Source organism: Lepisosteus platostomus, chromosome 6 (genome assembly GCF_059453375.1).
Source record: "Lepisosteus platostomus isolate fLepPlt1 chromosome 6, fLepPlt1.hap1, whole genome shotgun sequence".
NCBI lineage: Eukaryota > Metazoa > Chordata > Actinopteri > Semionotiformes > Lepisosteidae > Lepisosteus > Lepisosteus platostomus.
The window spans coordinates 9,700,432-9,716,614 of NC_142616.1; the positions used below are offsets into that span (position 1 = coordinate 9,700,432).

The 16,183-nt window shown below is 43.9% G+C and overlaps 1 protein-coding gene across 1 annotated transcript in view; it reads right to left on the reverse strand.

The window, feature by feature from the left end:
* Positions 1-3,131: 3,131 nt before the first annotated feature.
* LOC148660090 (complement C3-like) overlaps positions 3,132-16,183 on the reverse strand; it is a 49,286-nt gene continuing 36,234 nt past the window's right edge. Inside the window, exons 31-41 of the mRNA XM_088634111.1 lie at positions 15,184-15,243; positions 14,134-14,227; positions 13,059-13,110; positions 9,852-9,939; positions 9,466-9,555; positions 8,558-8,660; positions 7,567-7,656; positions 6,551-6,634; positions 5,658-5,741; positions 4,513-4,657; positions 3,132-3,398 (exon numbers count right to left, since the gene is read on the reverse strand). Coding sequence (XP_088490237.1) covers positions 3,260-3,398; positions 4,513-4,657; positions 5,658-5,741; positions 6,551-6,634; positions 7,567-7,656; positions 8,558-8,660; positions 9,466-9,555; positions 9,852-9,939; positions 13,059-13,110; positions 14,134-14,227; positions 15,184-15,243 — 1,029 coding nt within the window. The 3' untranslated portion in view covers positions 3,132-3,259. The remainder of the gene's footprint in view (positions 3,399-4,512; positions 4,658-5,657; positions 5,742-6,550; positions 6,635-7,566; positions 7,657-8,557; positions 8,661-9,465; positions 9,556-9,851; positions 9,940-13,058; positions 13,111-14,133; positions 14,228-15,183; positions 15,244-16,183) is intronic.

The window sequence follows — 16,183 nt, forward strand, 5'->3', positions numbered from 1 at the left end:
TGCGTAGGCTGCAAAGGAACAAGTAATAGGTTTATTCCATGCTGAAAAAAAAGAAGAAAGAGAACACAAAGTTTCGGCCGTGGAGCCTTCTTCAGGTGTGAGAGAGACAGGGCAGTAGGCAAAGGTAAAGTAGCGGGAGAACAAAGGTTGGGAGGGAGGAGGAGTGAGAGGCGGGAGCAGGGGACAGAAAGAGAGGCCAATCAAGAGGTGTGAAGTCAGAATGGGTGCAGAGAGGTGTGAAATGAAACTTCCAATGAATGGAGAAAATGTAAAAGAACAGTAGTCTGTCGTTAAGAGAAGGGAGAAGGGGTGATCCTAGTTGCAGGATAAGTTTGGTTTCGTTAGTCTTACCGAAGGTTTCTGTAGTCATATTTACAGTCTGACAACACTATTTTATTTTCAATTGGTTTCATCTGCCAATGCACTTCAAACTTGCATCACAAGGAAAATAATGGTTGTAAAGTGCTCCAACGCCCTCTCAGTCAAGAACCGAGAGTTCAGATAGGTACTGCAGCTGCGTCAGCAGGCGTAGGCTGCAAAGGAAAGGGTAAAGGTTTATTCCCTGCTGGAAAGAGAAGAAAGGAAACACCGTTTCGGCAGTGGAGCCTTCTTCAGGAGTGAAGAACGGAGTGTGCCGATTCAATAGCAGCCTAAGCCTTCCCCCACTGCAATGAGAAAATACACAAAGAAAGCACTGAAAGCACTCCAAGGGACAATTTGTTGAAATATTCAAATGTTTCAAATTCAAATCCTGCAGCCTGTAGAGGAATTCTACTCTGTTGGGCCCCTGAGCAAGGCCTTTAACCACAGCTGCTCCAGGGGTGCTGTATAAATGGCTGACCCTGTGCTCTGACCCCCAGCTTCTCTCCCTGTCTGTGTGCCTCATGGAGAACAAGCTGGGGTCTGAGAAAAGACACATTCCTAAAGCAATAAATCGTATAGGGCCAATAAAGTGAAATATATATTTAAATATTGTTCACCTTTAATATTTTAACTGTGTAAGGTACCACTGAAACTGAAAGTTCAGAAGCCATTCCAGTATGTGTATCCAAGAACATACACTTTGAATAAGATCTAATCCTGGAATTCTCATGATGTAGAGCAAATTAATTCTGTCCGGTCACTTTGTTCATAAACTCAAAACCTTGACAAAGAAATTTAATAAGTGCTTGCAAAAAAGTATCGTTAAACTTAATTAGACAATCAGGTTTAGCTGATTTAGATCACTGAAAGCTTTGCTGCAATGAAAACAGCCTTCCAGGATAAGAAAAAAGGACCTCTCTTCTAAAGGAATGTGGATGAGAATTGAATATAGCAAATACGCAATTGCACAACAATGGCCAGCAGATGGCGGTATTTACCATTTACTCGTTCACCCACTCCCTGGGTTACCTGCTGTAAAGGTCTGATTCTGCAAGTTTTTATGTAACTCATATCTTACATAAGTCGGAATGCATCTTTCTTATCGGTGGTGTGAACCCATGGAGAGATTAGCCATTCATGATCTCACAGCGATTCTTTCCCAGCTGTATGTGCTGGAGTGAAAAGAGGGGCAGGAGAGCAGAACTGCAGGCTCAGCAGGGGCTATTGTACTTTAATGGTGCTGATCATGTAGGGGGGTAGATAGCAAGAGAGAGAACATATCAGAATGTTACAGTCCACAAGTGAGTGAGAGAAAGACAGGAAACATTCCCTGTTTATAAACTGAGAGAGAAATGACATAAACATGTTTTATAGCCCTGTAATTAGATTTGTATGCAGTTAAAAACATCCACTTCAGTAAATTAGTGTTTATCCATTTGGGTGTGCATTTTTTATGTATTTATTATCCTCCTACAGATGGTAAAGGAAAAGCTCCTGTGTTGTAATTTCTGTAATGGAAAGTTACTGAGAAAAAGTGTTTTATCCTAAAAATGTTGTTTACGGGCAGAACTGTGTTGCAGAAGCAGCTGGATTCTTAGAACAAAGTGTGATGGCACCCAGCTCCTCAAGGGCACGGGATGTTTTAATAATGTTTATCTCTGCTGCTTGAAGAAGGGAGAATGAGAAACTAGGGACTCTCCCTGCTTGTTTTGAATCAGCCTTCACTTCTCCGCACAGACCAGTGATTGCTTTTTCCCCTTCCCGGGGGTTTTAAGTGTCTACGTCCTGGATGGATCTTCCGGCCGTTGGGTTATGGACTGCGCCCTTACTTCCAGTTTTTGACATTCCTAGACTTGTCACTGCCGTCACCACCCCCTCTCTGTCAACCCGTCCTGACCCTGCTGGATCTTCCCCTGATGTCCTTCTCCAGACCCTTCCGGATTGTACCGTCACGCATAGGGTCTTTAACAACGCACTCCACAGGAGTCCCACCCGGCTCCTGTGCCAGCCACAGTGTGTGAAGTATGGTGATGCAGAGATATGGCGCACCAGGAGAACGGTTTCAGGAACAAAGTACGATCCTAATCCTGGCATTCTCATGCAGTAGAGCAAATTCATCCTGTCCTGTCTCATTGTTCGAGAAGGCAAAATCAGCTGTTAACCATATGGCATATCAACCATATAGGGGCAGTATGGTGGCTCTGTGGCTCAGGATCTGTGCCTGTAGCTGGAAAGTTGCTGGTTTGTATCCTGTGGCCGGCAGAGGAATCCTACTCTGCTGGGCCCCTGAGCAAGGCCCTTAACCCCAACTGCTCCAGGGGTGCCATATAAATGGCTGACCCTGCGCTCTGACCTCAAGCTTCTCTCTCCCTGTCTGTGTGTCTCATGGAGAGCAAGCTGCAGTCTGTGAAAAGACAAACTCCTAATACAAGAAATTGTATCTGGCCAATAAAGTGATCTTATCTTATAACCATAATGGAGACATTTCATATATGCTTGCACACAGTGTTGAACTTTGGTTAACAGTCTAATTAAGAATCAAGAGCTAATTTACATCATCGAGAGCTTTGCTGCAGTGAAATCTGTAAAGAAACACAGCTGTCCAGCACTAGGATTGGAGACCCACGATCGAATGGGATGTAGATAGAAATTGAAAGACAAATGCAGAATTCTACAACACTGGCCACTAGAGGGCGGCATGTAGCATCGCTACTAAGTCTAAACCAAACTCGTGACATGGGTAGAATAAATAGGTGTGATTAAACATCTTGATGATACTCTACAGAATTTTATTTCTATGATGTTTGAGAACAACAATTAAATGTCAGAACAAGCCCTTTTTAGTTACCGGCGTTTCACTGAATAGTACTACTGAACAGCTTGGTGAGAGAGTCGATCAGGAAGGACATCCATAACCAAGCTCACTGCTAACAACCGCAAGATCTTCACAGGTGCTCTCGTGTTCACTGGATTGACAGTCTGGTCCTTCCGGCCACCACTCGATCCAAGTTTCTGACCCCAGGATGTATATGTAGCTAAAAGTCAGAAGAATAAGAGGCCATTTTACTGAAGTCCACTCTTAACCCACAGCAAAGCAGATCATTGGTAACTGTCTCTCCTCCTGGTTGTCAGGGCTTTAGCAGAACACTCCCAAAGGCAATGACCCACAATCTGAGTGAATGCGCTGCCAGATAAAAAAAAATGAAGGGAAAAATACTACATTGATAACCCAAAACATTTGATTTTATGGGATTATTTTTTTAGGTATAGGCTTCATTTAGGATACTAAAATAATTTGTGTGAGAGCAGTGCCGGACTGCAGGATAAATGTAAAATGAACATTGAGTTATTTATCGTGTGTTTGTTTGGGAGCACATTAACTTCAGCATATGGAGCTCCTGTGTGACATTATCAGTTCTGCAGCTCGTCTGAAGGACACTGTGCTGGGATACAGTACTGACCTTCTTAACTGCAACCTAGGAAAATAGATGTTTCTAGCCTGATTACACACCAGCAATTCATGTGGGCTTTCTAGGTGCTCTTGAGCATGCCATTAAGAGATTACATCACACCTCCTGACATGACATCACAAGAACACCAGAAGAACATGATGACTCATAGTGTCACTACTGTTTGTTCATGTAAAACTTGACTAAGTCTGGTGTATAAAGAGAGAAGTGGCCCTGCTCTCATGCTCCCCCTGCTGGCCTGAGGGTGTCATTAAACAAGGTGATGATCCTTTTGGGAATTCAAGAGTAGAGTTTATTGCCATCTGCATAAGTGCAATGAGATGCTTATTTGCATGTGTGCTCCAATGCAAATACGTCAGGGAATTACCAAAAACAAAAACACAGAACAGTGGCAACAACAACAAGTTAAATAACATACATACAAAAAAAAACACCATTGTGAGCCAGTGGTATGGGTAGAGTTCAGTAATCTGACAGCTTGAGGGAAGAAGCTGAGTCTAGGCATTCGTGCCTTTTTGCTCCTAAAGAGCCACATGGAACATGTTGCCAATCTCTGGCACCATGTTGGATCAAACTTGATTTGAAAGTTGGATCAACATGATCAAACGTCCAAACACGAAGAGTAAAAAAGAGAATGGCAACTGGCAAGTTCCCTGTTATTGAAAGAAAAGCAACTCACGGATCCGTATCTGTCTTTGGACGCAACTGATCCTGCGGCCGTCCAATGATGAAATACTTCTGCCCCTCTCTCAGGCCCAGAGTGTCTCTGCAGGCCACGTGAGAGAGGAACATTCTTTGAACTGGCAGACTGAACAGCTCATCTCCTGTGAAAAGACATGCCCTTTCTCTTTAAGGATAGCAGTGGCCCTCCTGTCTGAGTGGAACAGGCTGAAGAGTGACCCATCTGTGAAGAGGACCTGATGCCATTGCTGACGAGTCCATCGCAGCCTCTGTCTGGCCCAAGCCAGTCGGGTGTGATGTCTAGGAGATGTGAGCAGAGGGCCTCTGACAGGTTGCCTTGCTCTGAGGCCAGCAGTTTGGAGCCTCACTGTCCTGTCACTGATGCGGGCATTGTGTCTGCCGGCAGTTTCTGCAGCAGTGCGGGTGGCAGATCTGAAACGATCTCTCAGATGGACCAGTCTGATGTGTCGGTCCTGCTCTGGTGTGGTCACTCGAGGGCGACCGGATCTTGGACAGTCATCTGTCCTGCCGGTCTGCTGAAACCTTCTCTGGGACACAGTGGAGCGGCTTACTCCATAGTGTCTGGCAACGCTGGCACATGACATGCCTGCCTGCAGCATGCCAATGGCCCTCTCCCTTGCTTCTGGTGACATTGGAGGCATTATGGAAATCACATGGAAATTGCATCACTACGTGTGGCCTTTTTCTTGTAGTGACCTAAGCTCCGAATGAAGGCCTTTTTAAAGGTGACCTGATCAGGCATTCTTCCACCTGGACCTCATTGGGTGAAAGTGTATCTAATGAGCTATCGTGTGATTGGCGAGTTGTAGCAAGCTGTATTGCTGGTCAGAGGGCTTAAAACCAAATGAAAACTTTTTTGTGAAAGTACAAAAGCTATAACTACAGTATTCTCATTCCAGAAAATGTGCATTTCTTTTTTCCATCAATATACAGTATATAACGTTTTCACATTCTGTTCCTCTGCGAACCGAGCCAATTTAAAAGGTAAGCCAGTAAACAAGACAATACAACTGACAGTGCTACTCATTTAGATTAACGGCATTTGGCTTGTCTGACGAAGCATCTGCACAGGACACTGAGTCAGCCATTGCAGGCCAGAGGCCTGAGAGGGAAGAAAGCTACCTTGTTTCAAGACGGCTTCAATCTCCATGATGTATTCCTCATAGCTGCTGGAAGGGTTTCTCTTGATTAATTTGGCTTTAAAAACTGCAGAGAAAACACAACAAAAATGGCTTCTAAAATGTAGAAGTACTCACATACTGTATGTCAGTAGAGATCACTCTGCAAACATATACCTACAGTTACACATTCATATACAGTAGAACTGAGTACATGTATAGACCATGTGGTCTCTCATTTGGGAAATTGAGAGATGGGCACTGCACAGATCTGTGGTGCCTGATTCTTGCTGTAAGAGTGGAGTACTCCATTCATTCTTCTGCACTGCAATTATATAGGTATGGTAATAATTACAGTAGCTCAACATAGAATCCCAAATGCATTGTGTCCAAACATTCAATAAACGCCAAACAAAGTGTTAACTTGAATGTTAGCATCAGCAGTCCTGATTCTAGAGAGATGGGGGCTTTTGTGCTCTTTTAATGGGACTTAAACTCATTGATCATTTTGTTTTTTAGTGTAAATGAAGAGGTCTTGCTACTCATTGAGTAAACAGAACTCCTTTAAGCGAATCCTTTAAACTTAGCATTGTACACTGGCATTAATAGACACTTTATCATCAGAACTGTGCATGAATTGCACGTTAGTAACAATGTAATATAAAAATGTGTTTGATTGCCATTGACAGTATACTGTCATACCAAGTTAACAGATGTGTTCCATCTCCAAATAACAAAGACCCACTGAGGCATGTGTTTAGTTTCATTCTCTGTGACAAAGAACCTTTTTACCACGTTTCCAGGTCTATAGCAGGTTATGTTGTTCAGAGACCAGTTATTTGTACTTCCCTACTCCAGATTCAAAAGGTAAAAGGTCAAGATTAAAAGTTGTGGTACCGTAGTTAGTAGCAGTGCATGCTTTAATCAATCGCCTATCCACAGTAATTTCCTCATCCTTCTTCTTCAGTGCACTACAGCTTTCTGTAGAGAGAAAGAAATCACGAATCATTCATTTTGAATTTTACCTGTTAGTTATTTCAGCTGTTCTACCAATTATCCCTGAGTGTGTTTGACAAGATGTTGATGCAGGGTTCCAGTTCTTCATGGGGCTGAGGGTGTCTTCACTTCAGCTGTAGCAGCAGTGCTCGGGCGGAGCGGTGGCACTGTGGCTAAGGATATGTGCTTGTGGCTGGAAGATTGCCAGTTTAAATCCTGTGGCCAGCAGTGAAATCCTATGCTGTTGGGCCCCTGAGCAATGCTCTTAACCTCAACTGCTCCAGGGGTGCTGTATAAATGGCTGACCCTGTGCTCTGACCACAAGCTTCTCTCTCCCTGTCTGTGTGCCTGTGTGTCTCATGGAGAGGAAGCTGGGGTATGCAAAAAGACAAATTCCTAATGCAAGAAATTGTATCTGGCCAATAAATGTATCTTTAATCTTAATTGTTAATATGCTACAGGACAGTTGGGAAGGCTTTTTAGAAAGGCTTCTCTCTGGCCTTGACTGGACACCAACTCTAGTACAAAAAATCCCTGCTGATCCAAGCCTGCAGGAAGGCAGGGATGAGGGGCTTCCTTCATGTGCAGCACATCCTGGGACTGTATCTCCACTGGGATGTTCCCATAGTTTTCACTGGGGAAATTTCAGATTTTCGGTACGTGGCATGAAGTGTCGACCTCTGGCTATTGGAAACAATAAACATCTCTAAAACTTGCAGGGTTCCCACTCTGAAGAACTGGAACTGTCCTTCCTTGCATTACAGATCACATGGGTCTGCAACCTTTATTTCATAAAACCTTCCCAGAGATGAGTTGGTCATTATCAGCTCTTATCGAATCTTGTGATATGATGTAGTCCATAGACTTCCAGCATGCTTTTGGAGTTTAATGCTCTTCCTTGGCCGACTGGGTCGTACCTTCGGCGCATCGACAAACACTGTCCCTGCAGATCCTTCCTAGTTGGGCCTGCTTCTTGACTGGGTGATAGAACCTTGTGCAGCGGATATCTGAAAGAGAGAAGGTTTTAGTCTTTCCCCAAGTTCATTGAGAAATATTTTATAATCATGTGACTTTGTGTGGAAGACTGTGACTGTGCACTCAGGATGAATCTCCCAAAGGCCATTAATTTTTCAATAAGCTGGATGCTCCCAATCTCAATCAGGCAATTGAACATATTATTTGAAGCCCCTGCTTATTCAGTGCCCAGACATTGAGCTACGCGCTCAGTGCTAAGCTTTGCAGTACCGAAACACTCATCCAACCGATGCCTTCTTTTCCCCCTGGATTCGCATGCACTGAATCAGTGGTGCCATTCAGCTCTCGCTGCTTTTTTTTGGCTCATAATTTTTCCACTCTTTTCTTTTTCATTGTCTCCTCCAAAGTTATGTCTCCCCCAGCCTTCTCTGCTGCTGTTTTCATCCCGCTAGGAACCTTGGCATTATTTCAGACCGTTTCATTCCAGCCAGCCTCTCTGCTGCATCAAGGCAGCCCTTTTCCTGGCTTAATACTAACAGTTGTATTTAAACCATTCTCTCTGCTGCATTAAGGCAGCCTTTTTTAGACCGTATTGTTCATACAGCTACATTTTCAATCAGCCTGCATTATTACTTCATCTTCGCCCAGGGGTGTCCAATCCTGATCTTGGAGAGGGTGTTGTGTCTGCAGGTTTTCTTGGTCTCTTTAAAGCTGCATCGACTGAGAAACTGGGGGATGCTGTGAAATTGATCCAGTTAGGAAAAGTAACCAGATGGTTTAGCTCATAAATAGCTGTGCTGCAATGAAACCCTGCAGACACACTGACTAATGGCCAGCACCCAGGGACCATGTTTGAAAAGCCCTCGTCTAAAGCAAATGTGTAGATTTATATGGAACTGTAACTCTGGAGAGAAAGGGTTCTTTTGCCCTTACCATTGGTGTAATACCCATAGATTGTCACACTGGAAGGCTGGATGAGTTTCACCTCAAACATCTGGTGCAGGGTGATAGAGAGGCACTGTGTTTCGTTCAGAACCTGCCGGGTTGATCACACAAGAAATCAAAACAATGAAATTATCGTGTACAAATTGCAGACTTTACTGCATCAGAGAGGCAAGCAGCCTTTCTCAAGATTGGCGTAGGTCTTAGCATCTGAAATTTCCTTGCATTTTATTTCTTGCTAGCTGTTATTAATTTAGCTGGATTTTCAGCTTTTTATGTGGTTGACTTTCATCTTCTGAGACCACTTTCTAACGTTTAATACTGATATTTTTCAAAAGAAAAAAATGTGGAGGAGAGAAGCATTTGGAATAAGCATTTTGGAATAAAGTGCTTTAGGACCAGCTTGTGAAATATGCACACCACAGCACCTGCAAACCTATTATTTTCTATGATTGTCTATTATTATCATTGTATGGACTTCATGAACAGTTCAGTACAGTTTCAAGCAATTGTGTGTAACACTCTGAGATGGCTTCAGGTTACCATTAGCAAGGTTTCCTTGTCATTCACTGTTGAGCCAGTTAAGGTGGTTAAGTTACCTTGCCTCGATAACCATGAAAGATTGTGAGGCAGCTACAGGAGGTGGTGGGGTATTGGGTGGACACAGGCTGTCTACCAACTCTTAGTTGAAACTCTATCATTTAGATGCTAAGCACCTAAGCTTTATGCCCAATAAAAATGAATGGTGAGTGAGAGAGAGACTGTCTTGCTATCCTATCACTTACAGTATACCCTACAATACCTAAGGATCGTGCTTTGGAAAGCTACATGATGAGAGGCCATTTTTCACTCAGTTCTTTGTCCTATCATTTATACACTGCAGCCCCTAAAGACTATACCTTGTAAAGATGAATGATGAGAGATCCTCTCTCGCTCAGCTCTTTGTCCAGATTAAAATGGTCGATATATCGGTCCACTCTGTTTTGTAACTTTTGCAACAAAAAAACACATATTTTAACAGTACATTCAGTACATTCAGACTAGCCCAGGCTACAGCTGCTAATTCCTCAATTTCAGAATCAAGAAATCAGGAAGGACTATCAGGATCATTAGTAGTGCTGTAAACAAGAGCTTTGCAACAATATGTGATGAGAAAAGTCACCTCATCAGAGCTTTGTTTTTTTCTTAACTACTGCCAGCGGGTTTGAGGAACATTAATTGCAATGTCGAAATGTTACAAAAGAAGAAAGTGTAGTCTGTCAGCCCAAGCGGGACATTTGCATACATTTTGAAGGTTCTCTAATGAGGGCACGCAGCCGGTGGGCAGGGAGATGTCCAGTATGGTCATGGTAGCATCGTGGTCACCCAAGTACCTGGGGACAAGACACAGGTAAGGCAGTCCAAGGTTATTTTAGCATGGTATCATACAGATTTTCAGCGTCTGTTAGAGTGCAGAGTGTCACGATCGCTACTCCTCCTCTTAAGGATGCTCCAGCCCTTCCTTGTTCTACCTCATCCCCCACACCTGTTCCTTATTCCAGCCCCTCTTTAGTTCCACCTTAAAAGCCAGACGTAGACATCACTCAACGCTCTTCATTGAACCCTGTTTCGTGAGAGCCCGGGTCCTGCTGCATCTGGCTCCGTTATGATTTTAACCTTCTGTTCCTGATCCCCCCCGCCGGTTCCGACCCAGTTCCCGTGTTTTAACCCCCGGATGGATCTCCTGGCCTTGGACTCTCGTTTCTGTCTTGGATTACCCGTTTGGACTTTTACATGGATTGTTCGCCCCGGAATCACTCCCCCTGGACACCTGCACCCCTTGGACACGCCCCCTGTCTCCATACCCTCTCCTGCATGGCTTTTCCCCCAGTGTTTCCTCACTAATCCAGATCGTGTCGTCTGCATAGGGCCTGGAAAGAACTGTTCGTGACACAGAGTACAGCACATTCGCAAAGGTATTCACCAAAGATACACGTTAAGAAAACATTGCACTGCAGTTATTCAGCGACGAGATACGTTTCTGGATTATTCTATTTTGCCAATGCTTCCTAATATGTGCCAATGCGCCGATATTCACTCCAGGACCTAGAGGGGGTGCTGTCTTTTCTGTTTTTCATTTCACCCAGGTTCCCTTACTGACTTGACCTGAACCAGTCGTTTACTTGATTGGCCTTTCTTACCACTCTTTCAGGTCTTTACTCATGCCGTATACAACCTGCTGGACTGCGACCCTTCGAGATCAGTGGTGAATAATACAGATCTACTGCATTAAAGCCAGTGCCTCTGAGTATGTTCTAAAACCTTAAATAATTGAGACACATTTAGCGTGCGTTTTTAGTGCATTCAGAGCTTACATGCTGTGGTGGATGGTGCTTCTCAGGAGATACGGGCACTGGCCTTTCTCCCAAATTGAATATTAAAGAGAATGATGTGCAGACAGTCCTTCATTTACTCACTCTTGAGCCATAGGCACAGTGCGTTTCATTACAGTATACTTTGATATCATCCTGCTCTATGTACTGCCTATGTCATTATATCCTAATATCCTCTTCTATATTTTGCAATATAATACTGTAACGCATACAGCCGCCATTGCAGGTTGTGCGAGCCCGCTTACCAGCGCGGTGACGTCATCGCCTTTCCCTGTGAATAGCAGGGACCGCAGCTGCCGGGCTGATGGGAGATTTCCCTTTAGCTCAACTGGCTGGGTCCCTGTTGAGTGATGCCGGAGGCCCAGGTTTGAGTCCCCGACGGTGGGGGGGCCGACCTGAGGCAGCAGCGGTGAGGACGCATACCCACGTGAACCCAAGAGCGCTACAATACACTACATTTTGCATATACGCAGTGTAAGATGACCAGGGGAAGGGTCATCCAGGACAGGTATTTCAGGAACGACGTGCTCAATATACTCGACTTAAACCTGAGCAAGATGGCCGCCAAGAGAAACCACTTGACCCGCAGTTGGAAAGGGCATATTCCTAAAAACAAGGAGACACAGGTGTGTCTCGTCAGGAAACAAAATATGAATGCCCCGGAAGGGGTGAACTTGTGTGGAAGCCAGTAGGTGAATGCATTTTGGAGGAGATAGAGGAATTGGGTCAGTGTTTGAAAGGATTGAAGAATTACAGATTAATGGAAGGAAATATGGATTCCGGTTTACAGTTCGTGGCTTGGATGCGACGCGGATTTGTGGTACTTTATGGACTTTGGAACTCGGATTGAATAAGGATTGAGAGGATGGGTTGGGGACTGGGTTGGAAGATAAATGGACTGGAGAAACCGAGTAAAACTCCACGGAAATTAAAGAAGAAAAGTGTGGTGTGGGTACTTTTTCTCATTTACGTAAAATTTTCCCCCAGAGACACCACAGAATTTATACATAAGCAGAAGACCTGTATTGAAAGGGGCAACAAAACAAAAACATGGATTTTAAGGCTATACAAATTAACAAGGGGTTCTTGGTTCCTTTATCCAGTAATCCAATCACTGAATTCAGTCATTAGCCAATTACATCATGATCCCAAGCAGTTGACACTCAGTTGACCAAGTACTCCTAGAGATGGACAAGCTTGACTTGACTAGGGTATTCTTGGTGAGCTGCATGCATGTAAACTCACCCCACCATCCCCCTGACAGTGGCTTGCAAGACAATCACAAAGCACAAGCTCTCAGTGAAAACAACTCGATGCTGCATCTGTAGTAAGACGTCTGGGATTCAGTGTAAAAAATAATGAATGAAGGGTTGTCATTGTACATCATACATTGACACATACTTGAGCCTTATCTGGAGTGAGGGTCTTGGGTATCTCCTCATGTTGGATGACTAGGAGGGAGGTTTATTACAGGAAAAAGCAAAAGGGACTGTTGTTTCGAAAGGTTAGTTTTTGACAACACTGTTCTCTTTGCTGTGTTTGCTCATCTGCCCCCATGTGGAGAATTTAATGAGACTAAGGTGCGAATGACACATTCCAGGGCACAAAAGAGAATAGAGGGTGAGCCTCTAGACTCATGCCTGTTGGCCTGTGGATTTGAGGTCTTGCAGCAGACAGTGCTGTTGTACCTTTGAGAAAGATGCTGTATCCCAGTCCACCAGCTGTATAAGTGGGGACCTTTGCAGCATTGTTGGGGGGGGGGGGGGGGGTGATCCCTGTGATAGACGTTGTGTTTCTGAGAGTGTGGGTCATGTGTACTCTGTCCAGTTAAAGCTACTGGCACATCTTGTAAAATGAACCAGTGTGCACTGGAATGCTTGTCAGTGTTTTGGGAACCTGTGTACTGTGTGATGAAAGTGCCGTACACAGCCTTGCTTGTACACAAAGCATTGGTGTGAAGGTGAATCACCCATCTTAATGAAATGCAGCAGTGCAGACTAGTGCACTCACCTCATACAGATTTCCAGTGTGTAGGACCTGATGCAGTTTGGACTAGTATGCTCACCTCATACAGATACCCAGGGTGGAGAACCTGATCTAGTGTGGACAAGCAGACTCACCTCATACAAATATCCAGGGTGTAGGACCTGATCGTCCTTTCTGGGGCCTTGGCTGCACAAGGGGAAAAAAGGAGGAGAAAGATTAAGACTAACTTAACATCTGGATAACTTTTCATCTCATGCCCTGCTGTAATATTTTCCCCAGCTTCACTTCAGTTCAGCAGGATGTGCAGTAAATATACTGTACAGTCCTTAATGTAGAAACATGACTCTTTTATTTGGCTGACTACTAGGTTTGCAGTCTCTGAATATCTACTGTCAGGAATATGGCGGATAGGAACAATTTGCTAAACAAAAGAATATTGAAGTCCTAGAGACAGTTTTCGGATTTTGTGATTTTAAACGCTACAGCTCCGTGTTTGAGTCTGTTGGCCAGGACCCGACTATTTTTATAGATTCTGTTCTGACACACCCCAGGGCTTGTTACAGATGATATATTTAGGAGGCACAGTCTTTACAAACAAGAGCTCATTTCTCGCTTCCCATAGTTTTTCTAGCTGCTTGTTCTCCATTCCATAATGTCAATTCACGAGGAATGACAACGCCCCAAAATCAAAGTGTGGCGAACTATTGTGGAGTGAATATTTGGCTAAACCCGCTTGGCTGAGGGCCGACCTCTTTGCCGTAGGATGAGGAGGCCAGGACCCCCACGCAGGGGAAGCAAGGGGCAGCTGCAGAGGTGGAGGTGGGATGCAAAAGTCACATGGGAGGGAGAGGGAGATATCGCATTTGGTATTTATAGCATTCGGTGTAGGAAGGACGAAGGGAGTGATTGCTAATTGCTGACGGCAGGGGATGATTGAGCATGGTTGTTGTCATCCCTCCCGAATTTTAGTTAAATAAACTCCATTGAAAATACTCTACACCTTTCACTGCTCTGTTGCCCTTGTTTTTAAAAAGCTCTAAGAGAATAAGAGAGGTAAGGCATGGGCATGGGCGTTGTTCTGATGAATTTCTAAGGTTCAGCAATAACATCATGGGAAGACCACAAGGACAGGACTCTGAGGGCAACATAGCAAAATCCCCCAGGAAAAACTCCACAGAGGCGGGACAGGGGCAAGATGAGGACACTTACGATCCACTGCTTCTTTGATGGCAACTTCTAAGTCAAATGACTGGCATTTATCCTGTTGGTTGTCTTTCGGGAGGACATAATACTCTGTCACAACCTGCAAAGGAACCAGCCACATGACAGACTGAATAAGTGTACAATTCCCATTTATCATCGTCTGCAATTTTTTCAAATGGAAATGGCTGATGATCAGACTGTATCGATGAACCCACCGATCTAAAACAGATTCTACAAAGACCACGCAAAGCTGATGGAGATTGCCTGTTGCTATCAAAATATCTTAAATGCTTCTTCTGTCCTTCATTTACCACAAAGTGTGTTAATGAGTGGGAATGAGCTGAATAAAGGGTGGAAAATAAAAATGGGAATATTCTTATCACGTGTGGCACAGTGGTTAGCATTGCTACCTTGCAGCAGTGGGGCCCTGGGTTCAATTCCAGACCTGGGGTGACATCAGGGGAATCCTACTCCGTCGGGCCCCTGAGCAAGGCCCTTAACCCCAGCTGCTCTAGGGGTGCTGTGTAAAAATGGCTGACCCTGCGCTCTGACCCCCAGCTTCTCTCTCCCTTCTGTGTGCCTGTGTGTCTCAGGGAGAGCAAGCTGGGGTATGCCAAAAGACAACTCCCTAATGCAAGAAATCGTATATGGCCAATAAAGTGATCTTATCTTATCAGCATGGAGTTTGTTATCCCTGTGTTTGCTTGGGTTTCCTCTAGGTGCTCTATATGACCTGCAATGAACTGGCACCCTGTCCAGGGTGTACCCTGCCTTGCACCTGTTGCTTCCTGGGATAATATCTGCCCCCCCAGATGAAGAAGCAATGTTCTTATCTTAGGAGAAAAATGGCTGAACTGTAAAGTGATTAAATAGAACTGTAGATTCTGAGATGATCCAAAGTCATGAAAGGTCTTAAATGTTGCATTCTGACATTTTAACAATACTGATCTCATGTGTCAAGATATTCGAACAGGTGAAAGCTCAAACACTATTTAGAGCCTCTGTTTACTTATACAGTATATACAAATGAGCAAACTGAGCATTTGAAAAGCCTACCGCTAGTTTTCCTCTTCCAGTTCCTGTGGCCTCCACGGTGAAGTTCTGATCAAGTTTTACCTTTGTGACATAAAGCAAAAGAATTAAAGCGTCTACTTAAGCAAAGAAAATCACTCACACCCAAACATCTTTAATAAGCACACAAGGTTTCAACATGGTTTCAACCGTAGCCATTTCATGAAAAAGTACACAACAGGACGTTGTGTGTGCTATGTCAGTCTCCATTTAATTTAAAGGGTGTTTAAAAAGACAACAACTTTAATTTCTGGGCACACTAAATGGCACAGTTTGGTCGTTTGGTTCATTTAGACAAAACAAATATGTTCAGTGTAAGACATTTTTCCATTCTTGAGAAAGTCTGGCTTTCCTGTTCAGTGGTTCGGGCTTTTTATCACCAAACCTGCAAATTTTTTTCGTATATTTTCATTTAACAAAACCCAATGTTCATGAATAAGAAGTAGACAGCTCTCCATTATCAAGGATTGCATGCTTTTCCCATTGAGGATATTTTGGAAGTTTAGCAGTATTTTTTTTACTGGCACAGCATTTACGGCAACCCACTTGTATAAGCTACAGTACAATACTGATCTGACTACATTTACACATTCTAAACTTTATATACTTCCAATACTTTGATCACATTTTATAATCATTCCTATCTTGGAGTCCTTGCACTGGCTTCCTATCCAGGTTTTCTGTCAACTTCAAAAAGCTCATGTTCACCTACCAGACTTTGGAGTTGCATCCCAGTGTCTGTCTGAATTACTATCCTCTACTCCCCACCATGCAACCTCTGTTCATCTAATTCAGGTCTCTTATTCAGGACAGGTATCTAAATTCACTCTGAACAAACTTCAATATGTTCAGGATTCAGCAGCCAGAATCTTGACCAGCAATCACACTCTACCCTTCTTGGAATCCTTGCAATGACTTCCTATCATGTTCACAGTCGACTTTGGGGAAGAATTTTAGCATTTACCTTTTTTAAAGTGTATAAGAT